Raw genomic sequence first — 20,725 nt, 5'->3', positions numbered from 1 at the left:
GTGTCTTCCTGATTACTTTAGAGAGAGAGAGAGGAAGTCCTGTTTGTTACAGTTTGGATGTGATTGAAGCCTCTGGCTGAAGTAGAAGCCCGTAAGAGAGGTGGAAGGAAAAGTCAAAGTACAAGACTTATTATCACTGACTATTTAGATAGTGGTCCGCTCGGCCACCGTGACTTCTGACCTTTAACCCTGCTGTGTTGTTGCGCTTGTCACGTTGAGAGAGAGAGAGAGAGAGAGAGAGAGAGAGAGAGAGAGAGAGAGAGAGAGAGAGAGAGAGAGAGAGAGAGAGAGAGAGAGAGAGAGAGAGAGAGGATTATCAGGCTATATTAAAACCTTCATCCTCCTTAGACCGAGTCAACCTGCGGGACCGGCAGCCTCTAGCCTAGATTGGGACACTTGGGCCTGGGTCAGTCCGGTCCAAGGGTGTTTAAAGTACATTCAGTCTAATGGGCTGCACAATACATCGCTATTGTTTTTTTTTTTTTAATGCCTAATCAACTACATATCGCGAAAGACACTCAGAGATTTTTTTGTGTTTAGTTGGAAGAAAATATCAGCGGAAAACTGCCCCTTTAAAATGTATCTCTCATTTTTTTTTTTTTTTTTGTGCTGCCTTTTTATGTTCAATTCATTCGTTTGTTCAATTTGTTCAATAAAACAATGTTGGAAGTGATTTCATTTTCGTTCGTTTTAAATTCATCAAGCTAGGAATGTTGTATTTTGGCAGAATACTGAAAGCAGCAGAACTGAGTACGCCTTAATGTCTGTTTATTTTCTCGCAAGTAATATCGCCATCGCGATATTCAACAACGTTATCGTACATTTTCCTCATAACGTGCAGCCCTAGTGGCCAGTTAATAGCGTACGCCTGTAAAACTAAAGCAGTCCAGTACAACAGCTCGGCCATACATTTCTAGCCTTTAGAAAGATATTAATGGAGACTGTGTTATTGTGCAACTTTAGAAACTAAGGGTGCCTGGTTAGCTCACCTGGTAGGGCGGGCGCCCATATATGGAGGTTTACTCCTCGACGCAGCGGCCAGGGGTTCGACTCCGACCTGTGGCCCTTTGCTGCGTGTCATCCCCCCCTCTCTGTCCCCTTTCAAATCGAAGCTGTCCTATAGGAAAAAAACCGATGTATCGGTCGGGCTCTACTACGAAGGTAAAAAACGGCGCTGAACTGCCCAGGATTTTGTGTAACAACAGCTGACTGTGCAAAGCAGGTTCGCTTCATCTCTCGCTCGTCGACTTCGATTGTCTCTCTTTTTAACGTTTGTTTCCACGGCCGCTGCCGCCTTCGCAAAAGCACCGAAGCTTCGGTATTCAGTACAGCCCTAGGAGCAACTGAATCCACTAACTCTTCCTATTTATCCCTCCTGTTGGCCTCGGGTCAAATTTGACCCTTTTTTGAAAAAGTTTGTATATCAGAAATGTGGGTTTTCTTTCAACCAAATTGTAAAAAAAAAATAACATGGATGGTTCCATACAAAGCTCTTCACAAGTAAAATAAATTATCAGTTCACTACTTTCATTGAATTTGGGAGTTTTATTCAATGTTATAGCATTTGAAGTTGTTTTCTTTTATAAAAGAACGTTGAAAAAAGTTTCAAAAATGTCAGAAAAACAACAACTGTCCCATTTAAAAATAAAAACAAAAAAGCGCAGAAAAGTACAGACAAAAACCTTGGAAAAAGTGACATAAAAAATTGGGAAAAAAGCTTCAAAAACGTCGGGAAAATGTGACTGAATAATGTCGAAAAAAGTGACAAAACCACCAGGTCCAAAAACGTTACATTTTGACCCAGAAAAACAAGAAGTTGCATGGTCGACAGGAAGACAACACAAGGGTTAACTAGATTCTAGCCGCTGGATATCGTCTTGTGGAAAAGTGTCAGCTGAAGCCTTAGAGCAGGGCTGTCAAACTCAACTTCCCAGAGGGCCGCACTGGAAAATTAGAGTCACACCAAGGGCCAGGTCATGTTGAGTTTATTGATAGGCTTTGTGTCATATAGTCTTCTCACTTACAGTTTGGTCGACATAAAGTCCTGAAGAAGTCAGGAGAAAGTTCCTTAGGCATCATAGAAAAGAAGCACACAAAAACGTCAAAAAAATGACAAAAACTTCGGCAAAAGTGACAAAAACGTAATTTTTTTTACAAAAACTTTGGAAAAAGTGACAAATGTCGAAAAACAATTACAAAAATTTCAATAAAAAGCTTAAAAAAGGGAACTGGACCAACAATTTTAATAGCAACAACAAGCACATCCAACACGGGCAGATAAATAGCGCCCAAAACCGTCAAAAAAATGACAAAAACTTTGGCAAAAGTGACAAAAACGTAATCTTTTTTTTTTTTTACAAAAACTTCGGGAAAAAGTGACAAAGGTCAAAAAAAAATTACAAAAATTTCAATAAATAAAAATAAAAAGCTTAAAAAGGTAACTGGACTAACAATTTTAAGATTAACAACAAGCACATCCAACAGAGGTAGATAAATAGCGCCCAAAAACGTCAAAAAAATGACAAAAATTTCGGAAAAAGTGACACAAACTTCGGAAAAAGTGACAAAGGTAAAAAATAAATAAAAATAATTTCAATAAAAAGCTTAAAAAAGGGAACTGGACCAACAATTTTAAGAGCAACAACAAGCACATCCAACAGAGGCAGATAAATAGCGCCCAAAAACGTCAAAAAAATGACACAAATTTCGGAAAAAGTGACAAAAACATCAAAAAAAAAATTCAGCAAAAGTGACCAAAACAAGTAGGCGGGCTAAAATGTTTTGTGAACCTAAACTGACATGCGGGCCAGATCAGAATCTGCGAGGGCCCGGATTTGGCCCGCGGGCCTTGTGTTTGACACAATGTGCCTTTAGAGGTTGTCCTCCTAGTTCATGATTAGCTGTGATTGATTGGTGAATTTAGGGATTTAGGAGGTGGTGCTTAGGATCAGCGAGCGTGCTGCTGGCACACCGCTTCTAAACGGAGGGCAATAAAGGCCCAATCTGTCGCTCTCCGTTCTAAACATATCTAATCCGTCCCTGATTGGTTTCTCGCTGCGAAAGCACGGCAGTCTGTCGGAGGGATTCGGACCACTTTCGAGTATTTCGGGAGCTCGACGAGTATGTCCCCGACATGTGTGTTACGCAACGAGCTCTTTCAGCGCTGGTCATGTTATGTGATATTTGGTATGTTGAAGGGAGGCATCCACACATCTTGTGCTTTGAAAGGTTGATACTTTGTCATGTCGTCAGAGCTCAAACCTGGCAACCCCCAACACACACACACTGTGAGGACTTCAGCAAACAGCTCCACAGTTAACTGCTGCTAAACCCACAATGGCTCCTTTTTCTTTTACATTCAGTCAGACACACTTAGAGATGTTGGAATGTGGATTTTTGTAGTTTTTTTTAACTGCGCTAAGCTAGCAGTTTCCCCTTGCTTCCAGCCTTTGTGTCACTAGATTTGAGCAGCTAATAAGTGAGGGGCTGTGCAGACCGGTCTCACGAAGTGGCGTGTGTACGACACGCCAATTCGTATGCCGTTTTGGCGTGTTATCAAGACACGTAATCGCTTTTTAGCGTGTTTATCAACGCCGTTCGGCCACCATTGACCTACTTTAGGTGTGAATTTTCACCGTAGCGAGTAGTATGAAGGGACGTAAGTCCGCGGAGGGGTAAAACGCAGGACTTTCACCCCGGAGAGCTGGGATCGCGTCCCAACCGTGGCGTTTTTCAGCCTTTTTTTTCAAAATTATTTTTAAGCCTTCCCCAATGTTTCTTTCTAAACCCAACCGGTTGTTTTCCTTAGCGTGTGACGTTGGTACCGTCGTTGTTTTCGTCGTTGTTTTCGTCGTTTATTTTGTGTTTACTAAAGCCTTTCCCAATGTTCTTCTCCTAAACCCAACCTTTTTCGTTGTTCTCGCGATAACGTGGCGTGTATGTTTACGTCCGCTGTATACAGCCCAGACGTACACGTGTGATAGCTCAAAATGCGCACAGATACCACGCCACTTGGCTTTAGGAAAGTGGCGTGTACGTTTACGCAAAGTCATGATGTCATGCTGGGTTGTGTTGTCTAGATGCTGAAACATACACCAAAGTAGTTCTGAAATAATTATAATTATTAAGGGATTAATTAAGGGCTGTCGTCAACTTAAGAAATACTTAGCAGACTAAAGCGTGACTTAGGCTTCTGTGTAAAATCAGCGCCGTGGCTCCGTACGAAGTTACAGTACAGGCCAAAAGTTTGGACACACCTTCTCATTCAATGTGTTTCCTTTTTATTTTCATGACTATTTACATTGTAGATTCTCACAGAAGGCATCAAAACTATGAATGAACACATATGGAATTATGTACTTAACAAAAAAGTGTGAAATAACTGAAAACGTGTCTTATATTTTAGATTCTTCAAAGTAACCACCCTTTGCTTTTTTATTAATAAGGGAAATAATTCCACTAATGAACCCTGACAAAGCACACCTGTGAAAGTAAAACCATTTCAGGTGACTACCTCATGAAGCTCATTGAGAGAACACCAAGGGTTTGCAGAGTTATCAAAAAAAGCAAAGGGTGGCTACTTTGAAGAATCTAAAATATAAGACACGTTTTCAGTTATTTCACACTTTTTTGTTAAGTACATAACTCCATATGTGTTCATTCATAGTTTTGACACACACAGGCCCTGCCGTTCTCTTAACCCTTGTGTTGTCTTCCTGTCAACCATGAACTTGTCCTTCTGGGTCAAAATTGAAAATGAATTAAAAAAAAAAAAAATCAACGTTTTTCTCGCTTTTTGCTACGCTTTTGATGCTTTTTTGAAAGTTTTTGTCACTTTTTTCAACATTTCTTTTAATTCATGGTCAATGAACCTAATTTATATGACATTATGCTTAATTTTTGAGTAAAAAACAAATCAGAAATTAGGAATTATTTCGACTAATAGTTAAGATCAGAGGATGTTGCGTGGATCACAGACTGGTACATGTCAAAGTTTAGTCAGGATACTGTTTTGAAACCATTTAAATTATTATTTCTATAAAAAATGAAAATGGGTCAAATTTGACCCGAGGAAAACACAAGGGTTAAAGAGATAGACGCAAACACCAACGCACAAGTATAAACATCAGGCCACTTACGTAGGCTACGGCGACAGCTCTGCTCTCTTGAAATTAATCAAATAATCGATGCATCGAATCGTGGACGTGGACGATGCTGCATGGATAATCGGCCGGCTCATAATCGATTATTTCTGTTTACAATTTAATGTCGGCCTAACAACATTTCTGTTGACATATTCTGGTGTGTTTTGCACATTCAGGAGGTGCCATGTGCTCAGTGCTGTATAGTTTTATCTGTCCAGTTTATTTAGTATTAGAGCACTGCAGAATGTTTGGTTTCTGAAGCTTGAAAAGCTATGAATTTAAATTAAATCTCCTACATGGCTTTAATAGAAACATGGATTTGACGCATCGTGATGCATCGAGATATCGAATCGAATTGAATCGCAGACACGATAGTCGTAATCGAATCGGGAGATCAGTGAAGATTCACGCCTCTACTTAACACTCATATGATTTTGAGGTTACATTTCAACAATGAAGATGCTTGGTGGAGTGCTCGATTCAAAATCCAGTAGGCATGTTCCAAAAAAAAAAAGTGAGCGTCTTTTTTGGGCTCGCGTAACTTGTGACGGTGTCTTTAATAAGCGCTGGCTTTTCTCTGTACAGGAGACACGAAGATCCGTCTTCTCATCTGAACACAAAACACTCCGAGAGATGAAACTTAACCTCTGTCTCTTTCTTTATGTTCAGGCAAAGTGGGCGAGCCGGTCTACTCTCCAGGTCACAGTGGCTCTCAGACAACGTCGCCTGTCGCGCTGCCGCGACTCCGCAACCACAACGCCCTGACGGTACCAACGCACACTTTTTTACTCTATTGTCAATTTACTGTATTCATGTTGTTTGGTTCATGACCCCTGGTTCATCATATTTAACTTGTTGTGTGATAGTGTGTTTGGCTGCAAATAACAGCTGGTATTGAACCTCAATAGCTTTTTACTGTGAGTGCAGACTAGAGCTGCAACTAACGCTTGTTCTCATTGTCAGTGGATCTGTGGATTGTTTTCTGGATGAACGGATCAGTTGTTCGGTCTCTAAAATGTCAGAAAATGGTGAAAAATGTGGATCAGTGCTTCCCCAAAGGCCCAGATGACATCCTCAAATGTCTGTCACAGAGGAGTGAAGAAACTAGAAAATATTCACATTTAAGAAGCTTATATCAATTATTAGGGATATCCCAATCGGATCTGGAAATATCTGATCGGAGCCGATATGGGCATTTTTTAACTGATCGGGGATCTGCAGTCACCCCGATCACCTTACTCTACTACTACATTTTATACCATTATAAGTAGACGTTGATTTTATATGAGAGAGTTTTACAGAAATGCTGAATACATCTTTTACTTTGTTTACTTGGTTATTTTTGTAACCAGAAAACCGGTGTGCAGCTCTAGATCTAAGCAAATACAAGTATCGGACCGGGACTCGGTATCAGTGGATATGCAATATTTTAAAAAAATCAGATCGAGGGGGCCAAAAAAGCTGATCGAGACATCCCTATCGATTATCAAAATAGTTGCCGATTAATTTAATAGTTGAAAACTAATCGATTTAAACTTTGCAGCTCTAGTGAAGACTAAATATTGTAAATGACAAACTGTCAAAGTCTTAGGCTTGTTTACTGATTCTCTGTAGTAGCAGTTGGGGGTTTGGTGCCTTGCTCGTGGGCTACCAGTCTACACTTTGTACTTGGTCCGCACAGGGACTTGAACCGTCGACCCTCCGGTTCCCAAGCCAAGTCCCTGCGGACTGAGCTACTGCTGCCCCAAAGTAGTAGTAGTAGTAGTGGTGTGGATGTAGCCTGAGCAGCAGTTCCCTGGAACAGTCAGCTGTAGCCACGCGGCTAAGAATAGCCCTCTGCTCCGGGATGCTTTAAACAGCTGATTGGTTTATAGGCTGGTGTGAAGGACACACACGCACGCGCACACACACATACACACACACATACACACACACACACACACTAGGGCTGGGCAATATGGAGAAAATCAAATATGATATTTTGACTATTGGTGCTTTCACAAAATATGTACACAATGAGATTTTTGATAAATAATCATCAGTAATGTGGATATAATGACTAAGTGGGTAAAGGTGAATAATAGAACAGTTACAACAGTCTGGTAAGTTCAGAAAATGACATCACTTCACTGTAATGCAGCCGTTAAAAAGCCAATGGCCCTATTATCACCAACACACTGACCAACTTTAAACTACACTACACCAATAAGTGGCTTTTGACACAATGCACACAATGCACACTTACTGTCTGGTAACGAACCCTTTGCTTGTAAGCAGTGGAGGGACAGAGGCATGTATACTTTAGACCAGCTATTCAATGAGAAAGGTATGTTGAGATCTGAATATCTGAGAGCTAGTTTTGAGATCCCCAGGACATTCCTCTAATTTTATCTGCGCTTAAGATCAGCCCTGAAATGTTATGGAGTGCCATGGGGAAACAGTCTTGAGACACACCCAGTCATTAAATGGTTTGTTGATTTTCTTGTGAGAGGATTAGTGTCCAAGATCTATGCTTAACTGATGCAAGTATCCATCGGAGAACTCCCAATAGCAAAGAAATGGGAGCGAGAGCTGAGCCCTGAGGGGAACACAATTAATTGGGAGACAGTTTGGGACATTTTCCACTGTTCCAAGAACCCAAATCACCAGCAGATCCACTTCAACATATGTCATAGGACATATTGGACTCCTCAGAAGAGATACGTCTCTAAAGTCATTCCTACTCCCTATTGCACGTTCTGCCAACCTGAACAAACTGGAACTTTCCTGCACATGGTCTGGGAGTGTGAACAGGTGCATGAGTTCTGGTATAAAACACCATCCATACTATCTGATGTGATAGGATATCTAATCCCTACTGACACGACTGTTTTGCTACTTAATGACGACTCTAAATTACACCTGCTTGGGAGACAGAGGAAAATTTGGCTAGCCGGCTCAACTGCAACCAAGAAAATGATAGCTCAGCGCTGCCCCCCCCCCCCACACTCTTTGAATAAAACAGTGGTTGGTGTATTTTCTAAACATAGTTATGCTGGAGCTCTCTACAGCAAGGATTAACAAAGCCAAATCATCGACTATCAGCCTATGGAGAAACACAGCAGCACAAATATCAGTCCTAATGATCTCAGCATCACAAGAACTAGAGGAGAGGGACTAGACCAGGTGGGATCTCTGTTTGTTTCTTTGTTTCTTTTAAAAAAAGGATAAAAAAATTGATCTAAAAATAACAGGAAAGGACAACACTGCCATATTACGATATCCAAAATCTAAGACGATATCTAGTCTTAGATCACGATATCGATATATTGCCCAGCTCTAACACACGCACACACGCACACACGCACACACACACACACACACACACACACACACACACACACACACACACACACACACACACACACACACACACACACACACAGCTCCCTTGAGGGATGGGTTAAATGCAGAGAATGCATTTCCCTACATGTATGTGTATGTGACAATAAAGTACCTTTACACACACACACACACACACACACACACACACACACCCTAATGGTATGAAGGAGCTCTATTACCTTCAGAGGCACTATTAGCATTAGCTGCGTTTCCCGTAAGATATTATAGTGCAGGCTTTTATTTATTTATTAACTTCCAGACCGATCAGAGGTGCCTCATGGAAACGTACTTAATGAGATATCAGTAGTTTTAACAGCAGTAGTTGTGGTTGCAGTAGTACTATTAGGCTAATCCTAGTGGTAGCATTTTCAATACAAACAGTCCAGGAAATATGTTAATTTATGATAATTTACTGTACTGCTAAAGCCCAGTTCAGACCAGAGATTCACAACAGACGAGTTCTGCAGCGTTCTGACACCTGCCAGTTTACACCAATGAGACGAGGCGGTGTATCATCTCCGTAGCAACGACTCTTTGTACTTCCGTTCTAGAGGCCTTTACACACCAGGGACGTTTTTTTTTCCGTGCGATTAATTTGCACGTCATTGTATTTGTTTTGAACCGTTGTTTCTGTCACGAGTACGTTCACACAGAATGTGAATATTACGCAGCGGTGAAGTAATATAAAGTTGAAATAAAGACATCCACCAATCACATTGTGTTGTTTACTTTACTTGTCTGAACCACTGACTGTACAGACACTTTATTACTCCTTTCAACCTTGTCAAAGTACTGACAACTACACACACACACACACACACACACACACACACACACACACACACACACACACACACACACACAACACACACGACCCTGGCTGTTTGTGTTGTTGTTTCAATTGCATCTCCTGACTCACTTCCCTATATTGATACCTTAATTCCATCATTGGCCAGATTACACGAACACCCACAAATGTTACCACAAACAGGTCTTTGAAGTGTGTGTGTGTGTGTGTGTGTGTGTGTGTGTGTGTGTGTGTGTGTGTGTGTGTGTGTGTGTGTGTGTGTGTGTGTGTGTGTGTGTGCAAATGCACCTCTGTTGTCTGAAAGGACCCAGGTGTGCTGGTCACCACAGCAACAGGGAGTGACTCACTGAGCGAGAGACAAAGCGACAGAATGAGAGAGCGAGAAAGAAAGGGGGACAGCTGTCTCTCTGTTATTAGTAATCAGACGGTGTGAGTTCTTCATTCGAGGGAATACATTTTCAATTTGTGGACCGTGATAATCCAAAATGTTTATTAAATGTTTAGCCCGATATCTTGGGGGAGAGTCTCCTATGTTGGCTCATGTTTTCTTTTCAACATCATCCACAAAAGATATGTAGTGCATAAAACTTCTCCATGTTTAGTTCAGACTCTGGGGACAGAAAGCAGATTAGTCCCAGACGACCTGAAAAGGTCTGGATGCCTTATAATGTAGCAGCAGATCAGAAATGTATTTTGGCCCCAATTTGAATTTGGCCATTGAATCCATACTTTCATACTTTCAATATCTCAGCCTGGTACAATGCCCTCACCATCAAACAAAACTAAACTTGCACAAATGATAAATAAGGCCAGCAAGATAATTGGCTCCCCCCCCAAACGCCCCTAACAGAACTTCACACACCTGGTCAGTACTCAGGAAAGCCACTGTAATCACACAAGATCTCACCCCTCCCCCTCGCCAAAATAAAATCCCATCAGTTACTACAATCAGGTTGACGCTGCAACTCAGTTCTTTTAAATCAAAGTTAAAGACCTATGTAAAAGACCGATGTTGCATTTCTTTAAATAACTGTTCATTTGTTATACTGAAGTTACACTGTTGAAACTGTATGAAAATCTATATAAGCATATAAAGAGAAATTCCTATTTGATCTGCTTTAATATGTTTTAACTGTTTTAACTGCTGTTTAATGTTTCATTTCCTATACTGCACTGTAACTTTTATTTTTAATGTAGTTTTTATGTAAAGCACTTTGAATTGCCCTGTTGCTGAAATGTGCTATACAAATAAAGCTGCCTTGCCTTGCTACAGAGTCCCATTTGCAAGGAAAAACGTATCCAAAAAATCTTTCATCCCTACGGCCATCACCACACTGAACAGCCATTCGTAGACAACATCAAACAGCGTCACTCAGGCTTCTTCTTGCACTGTTTTTTACATTTTGCAAGTTTGTACAGTCAATGTACATGTCATTACACTGTTTCTATATGCAGACTGGTCTCATGAAGTGGCGTATGTATGACACGCTAATTCGTATGCTGTTTTGGCGTGTTATCAAGACGCATAATCGCTTTTTAGGGTGTTTACCAACGCCGTTCGGCCGCCATTGACCTACATTACGTGTGAATTTTAGCCGTAGCGAGTAGTACGAAAGGACTAAGTCCGCGGAGGGGTAAAACGCAGGACTTTCACCCCGGGAGAGCCGGGATCGCGTCCCGCGTGTGGCGTTCGTCAAATAATTTTTTTTTAAAGCCTCCCCCCAATGTTTCTTTCCTAAACCCAACCGTTTATTGTTTTCGTAAGCGTGTGACGTTGGTCACCGTCGTGTTTTTGTCGTTTTTTTGTTACTAAAGCCTTTCCCAATGTTCTTTTTTCCTAAAACCAAGCTTTTTATTTTTTGTAGATGCGTGTGACGTTGCTCTCGCGATAGTGCGGCACGTTCTCGCGATAAGATGTGTATGTTACATGTGTATGTTTACATGTGTATGTTACATGTGTATGTTACATGTGTATGTTACATGTGTATGTTACATGTGTATGTTACATGTGTATGTTACATGTGTATGTTACATGTGTATGTTACATGTGTATGTTTACATGTGTATGTTACATGTGTATGTTACATGTGTATGTTACATGTGTATGTTACATGTGTATGTTACATGTGTATGTTACATGTTATGTTTACATGTGTATGTTACATGTGTATGTTTACATGTGTATGTTACATGTGTATGTTACATGTGTATGTTACATGTGTATGTTTACATGTGTATGTTACATGTGTATGTTTACATGTGTATGTTACATGTGTATGTTACATGTGTATGTTTACATGTGTATGTTACATGTGTATGTTACATGTGTATGTTACATGTGTATGTTACATGTGTATGTTACATGTGTATGTTACATGTGTATGTTACATGTGTATGTTACATGTGTATGTTTACATGTGTATGTTACATGTGTATGTTACGTGTATGTTACATGTGTGTGTTTACATGTGTATACGTTACATGTGTATGTTACATGTTATGTTTATATATGTATGTTTACATGTGTATGTTTACATGTGTATGTAAGTATGTAACATGTGTATGTTTACATGTATGTTTACATGTGTATGTTACATTATGTTTACATACGTATAATGTTTACATGTGTATGTTACATGTGTATGTTTACATGTGTATGTTACATGTGTATGTTACATGTGTATGTTATCATGTGTATGTTACATATGTGTGTTTACATGTGTATAGTTACATGTATGTTTACATGTGTATTTTACATGTGTTGCAAGTATGTTATATGTATATCATGTGTATGTTATATGTATATTACATGTATGTATACATGTGTATGTGTTACATGTGTATGTTACATATGTATGTTTACATGTGTATGTTACATGTGTATGTTACATGTGTATGTTTACATGTGTATGTTACATGTGTATGTTACATGTGTATGTTACATGTGTATGTTTACATGTGTATGTTACATGTGTATGTTTACATGTGTATGTTTACATGTGTATGTTTACATGTGTATGTTTACATATGTATGTTTACATATGTATGTTACATGTGTATGTTTACATGTGTATGTTACATGTGTATGTTTACATATGTATGTTACATGTGTATGTTACATGTGTATGTTTACATGTGTATGTTTACATGTGTATGTTTACATCCGCTGTATACAGCGTAGACATACACGTGGATAGCTCAAAATGCGCACAGATACCACGCCACTTGGCTTTAGGAAAGTGGCGTGTATGTTTACGCAAAGTCATGATGCCATGTTTCTATATATCTCTTTACGTTCTTGTATGTATTTTATGTTATTTAAGCCTGCCCTGTCAAAGACAATATAGTGTTTCTCATCTCAACCTTTCTAAAGTAATCGTTCACATCAATAGTTGCAGGTCTACATCTCGGCTGATCTGACGCCTCTCTGCGTTTCCCCTCAGGGAGGCTCTAAAATCGCCATGTCGGACGCCGTCCGGCTGTCGTCGCAGTCGCAGGTCCACGTCACCCAGCTGTACGAGGACAACACCAACAAGCGTCCGGTGCTGACCTCCCAGCCCAATGGCCTGGCTCCTCTCAGCTCCACCCGGCCGGGCCTGCCGCTGCCAGACCGCCAGACCACGGCCTCGGAGCCCCCCCACCACTGCCGGCAGGGCAGCGCCGCCTCCAACAAGTCGACGGACGGCAAGCCGAAGCCCACCCCCTTGACCCCGGAGCAGGCCATGAAGCAGTTCATGTCCAAAATGTCGTCGCTCGAGCATCACGAGGTGTTCAGCTACCCTGAAGGTGAGTGGGCTTAGCCACCAACCGTTCAAAAAAAAAAACGCTCTGGGTTGGTTGCATTTAGGGGTGGTACGGTTCACAAAACCCACGGTTCGGTTCGTATCACGGTTTTAGGGTTACGGTTTTCGGTTCTGTACGGTTATTGTTATTTTTTCTTTTAATCTTTAACACTCCAGAATATACTTCAGCATATAGCTAAAATTAGCATATTGAATGCATGTTGCACAAAACATGCACACAGTGGCAGTTCTATATATTGTTTTATTTCATCATAGGTACCATGAAATCCAAAATGTTCCCACACACCAGACTATAAACGAGGCTGGCGCATCCTCCAGCTCTGGGCAGCCTCTCTCCCACTGGACATTTCTGCAGGTGACGTGACGTGACCTGCAGCGGCGCCCCACTCCACTTGAGGAGCGGTCGGCTCGGTGTCTCTCAAAATCTGACAAAAATCTTTTAAACTGACCTTTGTCGATCTGAAATGAAGACAGATTCAGCAACTGCACGGCCTATTTCTCGCTTAAAATGTTTTCAGAAACACGTTTCGGTGAACTATTTTAGTACGATATGAGATATCGTATTCTGAACGAGCCGCCATGACAGTCTGGCTTTGAAATTAGGGAGCAGCCAGACCCATGTGACGCAATCGTCCAATCAGCTGCCATGGGTTGCGTTTGTCACGCCCATTCCGCTCGTCATTTCCAGTAAGTGTTTTAACAGGTGTATAAAGTGGGCACTACGGCAGTAAGAGGTTAGTGCAGCTTAACAGTGGACTGACGAACCGTGCGGTACACACATGCTCCGAACTGAGACTAGCGAACCGAGACTAGCGAACCGAGCGGTTCAGGTGTTTTTTCATGAACCGTTCCATCCCTAGTTGCATTTCTTTAAAGGTCCAGTGTGTGGGAATTTCTCCCGTCTAGCGTTGAGATCATATATCGCAATCCACTCTCTTGCGCCACGCAGTTCAAAGTACGTGTTACAGCTACGGTAGCCTTCACGCTTCAAAAAGGGCCGGAAAGCTACGATACCCTTTAGCAGCGTTAGCAGTAGGGCTGCTCCCTGTTAGTCGATTAGTCGACTAATCGGTCATTTTGGTCTTAGTCAACTTTGATTTCTTTAGTCCATTAGTCATGTTTGATGCTTTTTTCATGCTGAATGACTTATTTCCAACAACCGTACGAGCACATCTCTGGTAAACACAAGAATTAAAGTGGTGCTTTTGCATGACTCTTTGCGGAGAAACTCAGATTTACAGATCTGTCGATTAAATCAACTAATCGATTAGTCGATACAATTGACTGAGTGTTAGTCGACTAAGAATTTCTTCAATCGAGCACAGCCCTAATTAGCAGCACCTGTGAGTTTATCATGTGACAGTGAAAGGCGGAGCAGTATGTCCCTTACCGGCTAACGTATTTCAAGATAGAGCATGAATATGCAGCGTCTACCCCAGTTCATGCAAATGCAAAATTCAAGCCAAAAGGAATATTTGGAATTGATGGTGGAGGTCAATATTCATGAAAAAGGACAAGTTGGAGAACGGGCAACACAGATTTTGATAATGAACAACTAAAAACGTTACACACTGGGACTTTAAAACAGTCACAATCGTCTCATGGAAGTAGGCTTGATTTCTGATTGCTTTGCTGCGTATGTATTTGTCCTTCCATCCATCCGGCTGATGATTGAGTCTGCAGAGAGATGACGCAGCGCTGGTTCTGTAACTGTGGTTCCCTAACGTGTACTTAATACCAGGATTTTATAGTTTCATGAAAACGAATAAGTCACCCACAGAAAAACAGAGCAAAAAGGCACCTTTTTTGAAATGTAATGATTATTTTTTTTTGGCTTGTTAAAGCTATAGTGCGTAGTTTCTGTCGCCCCCCATGAGGAATTCTGAGTAATGACAACAACACTGTCGGCGCGTCCACATGACACAAGCCTTCTGTTATCGCGCATTAAAATAGTTATTATTCTGCATGTAAGTATGCAGTTGTGAGTGTAAGGGGTATCCTTACTGTACTGATGAAGGTTTTTTTGGTGTAGCATGACTTTTTGTGCTTTGGTTCCCAAACTGCGAGACTTTTGTAAGGAAGTGGTGACGCGTCATCCATCTTTTCTTTTACTGTCTATGTTTTAAACTGTCCGTCTAAAGATAACAAACCAATAATTATCAATAAAATTGATAGCTGAGCATGTCGAATGATGTCGTCCTTCTTCCCCCTTAGTGTATTTTGTTGGTCCGAATGCTAAGAAGAGGTCGGGGGTCCTCGGTGGAGCCAACAACGGCGGCTACGACGATGATCAGGGATCCTACATCCACGTTCCACACGACCACATCTCCTACCGCTACGAAGTCCTGAAGGTCATCGGCAAGGGAAGCTTTGGACAGGTACGACTGCTAACAGTACTACTGGTGATGGTTGTATTGATCGAGAACGCTGTAACCGGCAGCCACGAACCGGGCTGCGATGTAACCCTGTAGGACTAATGGTCACGGTCAGTTAGCGTCCACTATAAGTGCTGTTTTTGCAGCTGACAGGATGAGATTATTATTCTAAGTGTTTTGGAAAATGGAAAGGATCCTTACAGAGATGGACCTTTTTGTTAAAGAGTAAGATCGTTTTCGTTTAAGGCAAGGCAAGGCAGCTTTATTTGTATAGCACATTTCAGCAGCAGGGCAATTCAAAGTGCTTTACATAAAACATTAAAGAGAAGTTAAAAATGATTAAAAAAACAAACAGGCAGGACCATATTTCTTTACCATCTCATTCACCACGGGCCCCGCAGGAACCTGTGACTTTGTACTCTTGTTACCTATAACAAGAGTGGAAGTACTTCTCTTTACCTACAATATAGCCGTCGCTATAAGGCTTAGTTAAATCAAGGCAAACTTTGCAAAATCCTAAACAGTTCTAACTGTTTTCCTTTAGATTTTATCATAAAATCTATGTCACACCCGCGTTGGATAAATTCTCAGAAATATGTCCGTTATCTGTTCAAAAATACCACTAGATAAAAGATTAGAATAAAACTGACAGTGCAGTATAAGAAATTAACAATTATTTAAAGAAAGGCAACTGAGAGTTGCGGTGGACCTGCAGTTTTCTCGGAGTTTGTTCCAGTTTAACCAGAAACAGCCCTGAAATTGCTATTGCCAAACCCACCAGACTCCATGTAAATAATCACTACTTTTAGCGTGTATAGAGCCAGCATATTTCCACCAGACTCCATGTAAATAATCAGGACTTTTAGTGTGTATAGAGCCAGCATATTTCCACCAGACTCCATGTAAATAATCAGGACTTTTAGCGTGTATAGAGCCAGGATATCTCCACCAGACTCCATGTAAATAATCAGGACTTTTAGCGTGTATAGAGCCAGCATATCTCCACCAGACTCCATGTAAGTAATCAGGACTTTTAGCGTGTATAGAGCCAACATATTTCCACCAGACTCCATGTAAATAATCAGGACTTTTAGCGTGTATAGAGCCAACATATTTCCACCAGACTCCATGTAAATAATCAGGACTTTTGCTGTATAGTAGCGCCAACATATTTCCACCAGACTCCATGTAAATAATCAGGACTTTTAGCGGTATAGAGCCAGCATATCTCCACCAGACTCCATGTAAATAATCAGGACTTTTAGCGTAGGCAAGCGCCAGCATATCTCCACCAGACTCCATGTAAATAATCAGGACTTTTAGCGTGTATAGAGCCAGCATATCTCCACCAGACTCCATGTAAATAATCAGGACTTTTAGTGTGTATAGAGCCAACATATTTCCACCAGACTCCATGTAAATAATCAGGACTTTTAGCGTGTATAGAGCCAGCATATCTCCACATGTAAATGGGTGAATTAAGGGTTTATTTCAACCAAACCAGAGTGGTGATTGTTGGAACAGTTGAAAGATGGCTTTTGATAGTTTAAGGTTGTTTCAGTTGACTTTGAATGAAGTGTGTTTTACGATGATAAAATAACTATTTACATATTTACATGAAGTCTGGTAAGTTTGGTGATGGTGATTTCGGGGCTATTTCATGTTAAACAAAAAGGATCTTACTCTGTAGGGATCCTTTCCATAATGTTGTCAGACACTTAGAGTAATAATCTTAGGGGCGCCTGGTTATCATGCACAGAGGCTCAGTCCTCACCGCAGCAGGTTCAATTCCGACCTGCGTCCCTTTTGCTGCATGTCACTCTCTCCACTTTCATGTCTAAGCTGTTCTATAAAATAAAGGCCTAAAATGCCAAATGAAAATATTAAAAAAGAATAATCTGAGCCTGTCAGTGGCAAAAACAGCACTTTTAGTGGACGTAAATTAAAGGTGTGCAATTGCCCATTAACGTTACATTGTAGCTTCATTCGCCGCTGCCAACTGCAGCCGTCTCGCTTAATACTAGACGAATTTCAAAGATTGTTGTTCCCATCAGTCACTTGGATGACAAAAACATGGGTAAAATAGGTTGAAAAATACCCTTTTAAGATGAATGAAAGTGTTTCTGGTCCCCCTGCAGGTGGTGAAGGCCTTCGACCACCGGTCGCAGACCCACGTGGCTCTGAAGATGGTCCGCAACGAGAAGCGCTTCCACCGGCAGGCAGCGGAGGAGATCCGCATCCTGGAGCACCTGAGGAAGCAGGACAAGGACTCGAGCATGAACGTCATCCACATGCTGGAGAACTTCACCTTCCGAAACCACATCTGCATGACCTTCGAGCTGCTCAGCATGAACCTGTACGAGCTCATCAAGAAGAACAAGTTCCAGGGCTTCAGCCTCCCGCTGGTCAGGAAGTTCGCCCACTCCATCCTGCAGTGTCTAGACTCGCTGCACAAGAACCGCATCATCCACTGCGACCTCAAGCCCGAGAACATTTTACTCAAGCAGCAGGGACGCAGCGGCATCAAGGTAATCTTTAAAGCCGTCAAGGTTTCTCTGTGCGCGTCCGCGCCACTAAAGGCTCATTAACCCATCTATAAAATATGCTTTCTTTCCCTCTCCAGGTCATAGATTTTGGTTCTAGCTGTTACGAACATCAGAGAGTGTACACCTACATCCAGTCCAGGTTCTACCGAGCGCCAGAGGTCATTCTGGGTAAGAAGAAACGAGCTGAAAGCAGCCTTTGGGCGACACTAAGTTAACACGTTAATGAGCTGCTCTTTCAGATTTTCGCTTTACTTTTGGCCACAGGTTTTAGTTCGTCTCAGCTGTGAAAAATTTGCTGAGACTTTTTCTGAGAAGTTTTGTTACACAGACTTAACATTACAGCTAACTTTTGCAAACTCATCTTCTACCATTCCAGACGTCCATTGGCTTCCATTCATTTCTGTACAAAAATTAAAGTCTGTTAGCAGAGCAAGTCCAGCACATAATCTCCGTAAACTTGTTGCTTTTATGCTTTTGGAATTAAACAAAGAGATAAATGTGGATTTTATAACCTTTTAGTAAGAGCTACTTCCCCCTGTTTTCAGTCTTTATGCTAAGCTAATCTAACAGGCTCTTGGCTGTAGCTTCAAATTTACTGTACCGACATGAGAGTGATATCGATGTCAGTGTTTCCCCTATAATTGCACAGGCCTGGCGGTTAGCTAGGCCAATTTTTTTTACGTTAAAATAACGGCAAATATCCATTGTCTTTCCCCTATATTCATTCTGCAGCAGCGCAGTGCCATGCTGACGGATTCAGTGTGATTTTAGCCGAGCTGGACCAAAGTAGATTCAGTTAAAACGGATCAGTGATGCTGTTTTGCCCTCATTGTTCTCCGTGAAGTCTGCTGGATCACGTGTATAATGTAGCGTTTTATGTGGAGTGAGCGCTGCGCCGGACTCAGTTTAAAACAAATTATTATTATTATAATGCCATGCATTAAATGCTACATTGCTTGTGAGGAAATACCAGGAGTAACAGCTGCCGATATGAATCATTCTGATGCAAATTATTCACAGGTGGGTTTTTCGCATCTTTGTGTGTTGTTGTCACGCCTTTTTGTCACCTTTTTCGCTGCCCTTTGTCGCCTTTTTGTCGTTTTTTCCACTGCCTTTTGTCGCTTTTTTGTGGCCTTTTTCACAGTTTTTTTTCCGCATTTTTGTCACCTTTTTCGCTGCCTTTTTGTCACGTTTTGGCTGCCTTTTTGTCGTCTTTTTCACTGCCTGTTGTCGTCTTTTTCACTGCCTGTTGTCGCATTTTTTGCTGCCTTTTTGTCGCCAGAAAGGAAGAAAATAAGCTTATTTATTTATTTAAGGAGTTAAAACTTAACAGCAGCCAACTCTCAAATCATGGAGAAATGCAGTCACGGTAACTGACGGAAAATTAAAGTCGACTAAATGTTGTATATTATTGATTACTTCTCTTCTCTTCAAGTTACATTTTATAGAAATATATTGAAACCAGTGGCTGCCTGGAAGGTAGTAAATCAATCCATCAGACTGAAAATGATCGGTGGGAATGTAAAGTATTTGTTAGCAGAGTATTTTGTTGAACCCAGATTTTGACCCGGTGAATCTTTGCCCTCCAGGCTCCAGGTACGGGATGCCTATCGACATGTGGTCTCTGGGCTGCATCCTGGCCGAGCTGCTGACCGGTTACCCGCTGTTGCCGGGCGAAGACGAAGCCGACCAGCTGGCCTGCATCATCGAACTCCTGGGCATGCCGAGCCAGAAGCTGCTCGACGCCTCCAAGAGAGCCAAGAACTTTGTGTCGTCCAAAGGCTACCCGCGGTACTGCACGGCCACCGCGCTGCCTGACGGCACCACCGTGCTGAACGGCGGGCGCTCGCGGCGGGGGAAGGTACGCGGCCCGCCGGCCAGCAAGGACTGGAGCGTGGCGCTGAAGGGCTGCGATGACCCGCTGTTCCTGGACTTCCTCAAACAGTGTCTGGAGTGGGACCCGGCGCTCAGGATGACCCCCAGCCAGGCGCTGAGGCACCCGTGGCTCAGGAGGCGGCTCCCTAAGCCGCCGACGGGAACCGCGGCGGCGGAGAAGACCTCGTCTTCCTCCAAACGGGGCGCCGCCACCACTAACGACGCCGCCATCACCTCCATCTCCAAACTGGGCCCGGCCTCCGCAACCACCACGTCCTCCTCCAAAACCAGGACTAACTTGGCGGCGATCACCGACGCCAACGGGAACATCCAGCCCAGGACGGTGCTGCCCAAACTGGTCAGCTGAGGGCGAACGCACACCCTCAACGCTCGCCGTGGCGGGAGCCGCCGCCGAAGCCGGGCTCGTGAGCGACCCGGCTGGAACTTGAAATAAATCTGGTTTTGTCCAGTTTTGTTTTTTTTAGAGGAGCGTTAGTTGTTGTTTTCTTTCACCCTGGGTTTTCGCAGCGTTGTTGGGAGTGCGTTCAGGACCGTGGAAACTATTCCCGCGTTGTTGGGTTTTAAAATGTTCCGCGCGGCCCGGCCCGGGGATGTAAGCCGAGCTGAAGGAAACTTTATTGATACGCTGGGGTGCGTTCAGACTCCTCTCTCAGAAAAAGACGCGCTGTGAGCAGTAAGACAGGAAGTGACCCGCATGTTTATAACGATTGTGGGGCTTCTCAGACAATCAGAACACATCACTCTGTAGCTCCACACACTCAAACACATT

General features: G+C 42.2%; 1 protein-coding gene across 5 annotated transcripts in view; it reads left to right on the top strand.

Moving 5' to 3' along the window:
• dyrk2 (dual-specificity tyrosine-(Y)-phosphorylation regulated kinase 2) overlaps positions 1 to 20,424 on the top strand; it is a 39,056-nt gene extending 18,632 nt beyond the window's left edge. For all 5 annotated transcript variants that reach the window (XM_039791105.1, XM_039791109.1, XM_039791106.1 and 2 more), the window contains 6 exons: positions 5,814 to 5,911; positions 12,780 to 13,122; positions 15,354 to 15,517; positions 17,653 to 18,042; positions 18,138 to 18,228; positions 19,650 to 20,424. In XM_039791105.1, coding sequence (XP_039647039.1) covers positions 5,814 to 5,911; positions 12,780 to 13,122; positions 15,354 to 15,517; positions 17,653 to 18,042; positions 18,138 to 18,228; positions 19,650 to 20,302 — 1,739 coding nt within the window. In that variant the 3' untranslated portion in view covers positions 20,303 to 20,424. The remainder of the gene's footprint in view (positions 1 to 5,813; positions 5,912 to 12,779; positions 13,123 to 15,353; positions 15,518 to 17,652; positions 18,043 to 18,137; positions 18,229 to 19,649) is intronic.
• The last annotated feature ends 301 nt before the right edge of the window (positions 20,425 to 20,725 follow it).

Source organism: Perca fluviatilis, chromosome 23 (assembly GCF_010015445.1).
Source record: "Perca fluviatilis chromosome 23, GENO_Pfluv_1.0, whole genome shotgun sequence".
Taxonomy (NCBI): Eukaryota; Metazoa; Chordata; class Actinopteri; order Perciformes; family Percidae; genus Perca; species Perca fluviatilis.
The sequence above is the reverse complement of the archived record's forward strand: the minus strand, read 5'-3'. Positions and strand labels throughout refer to the sequence as shown.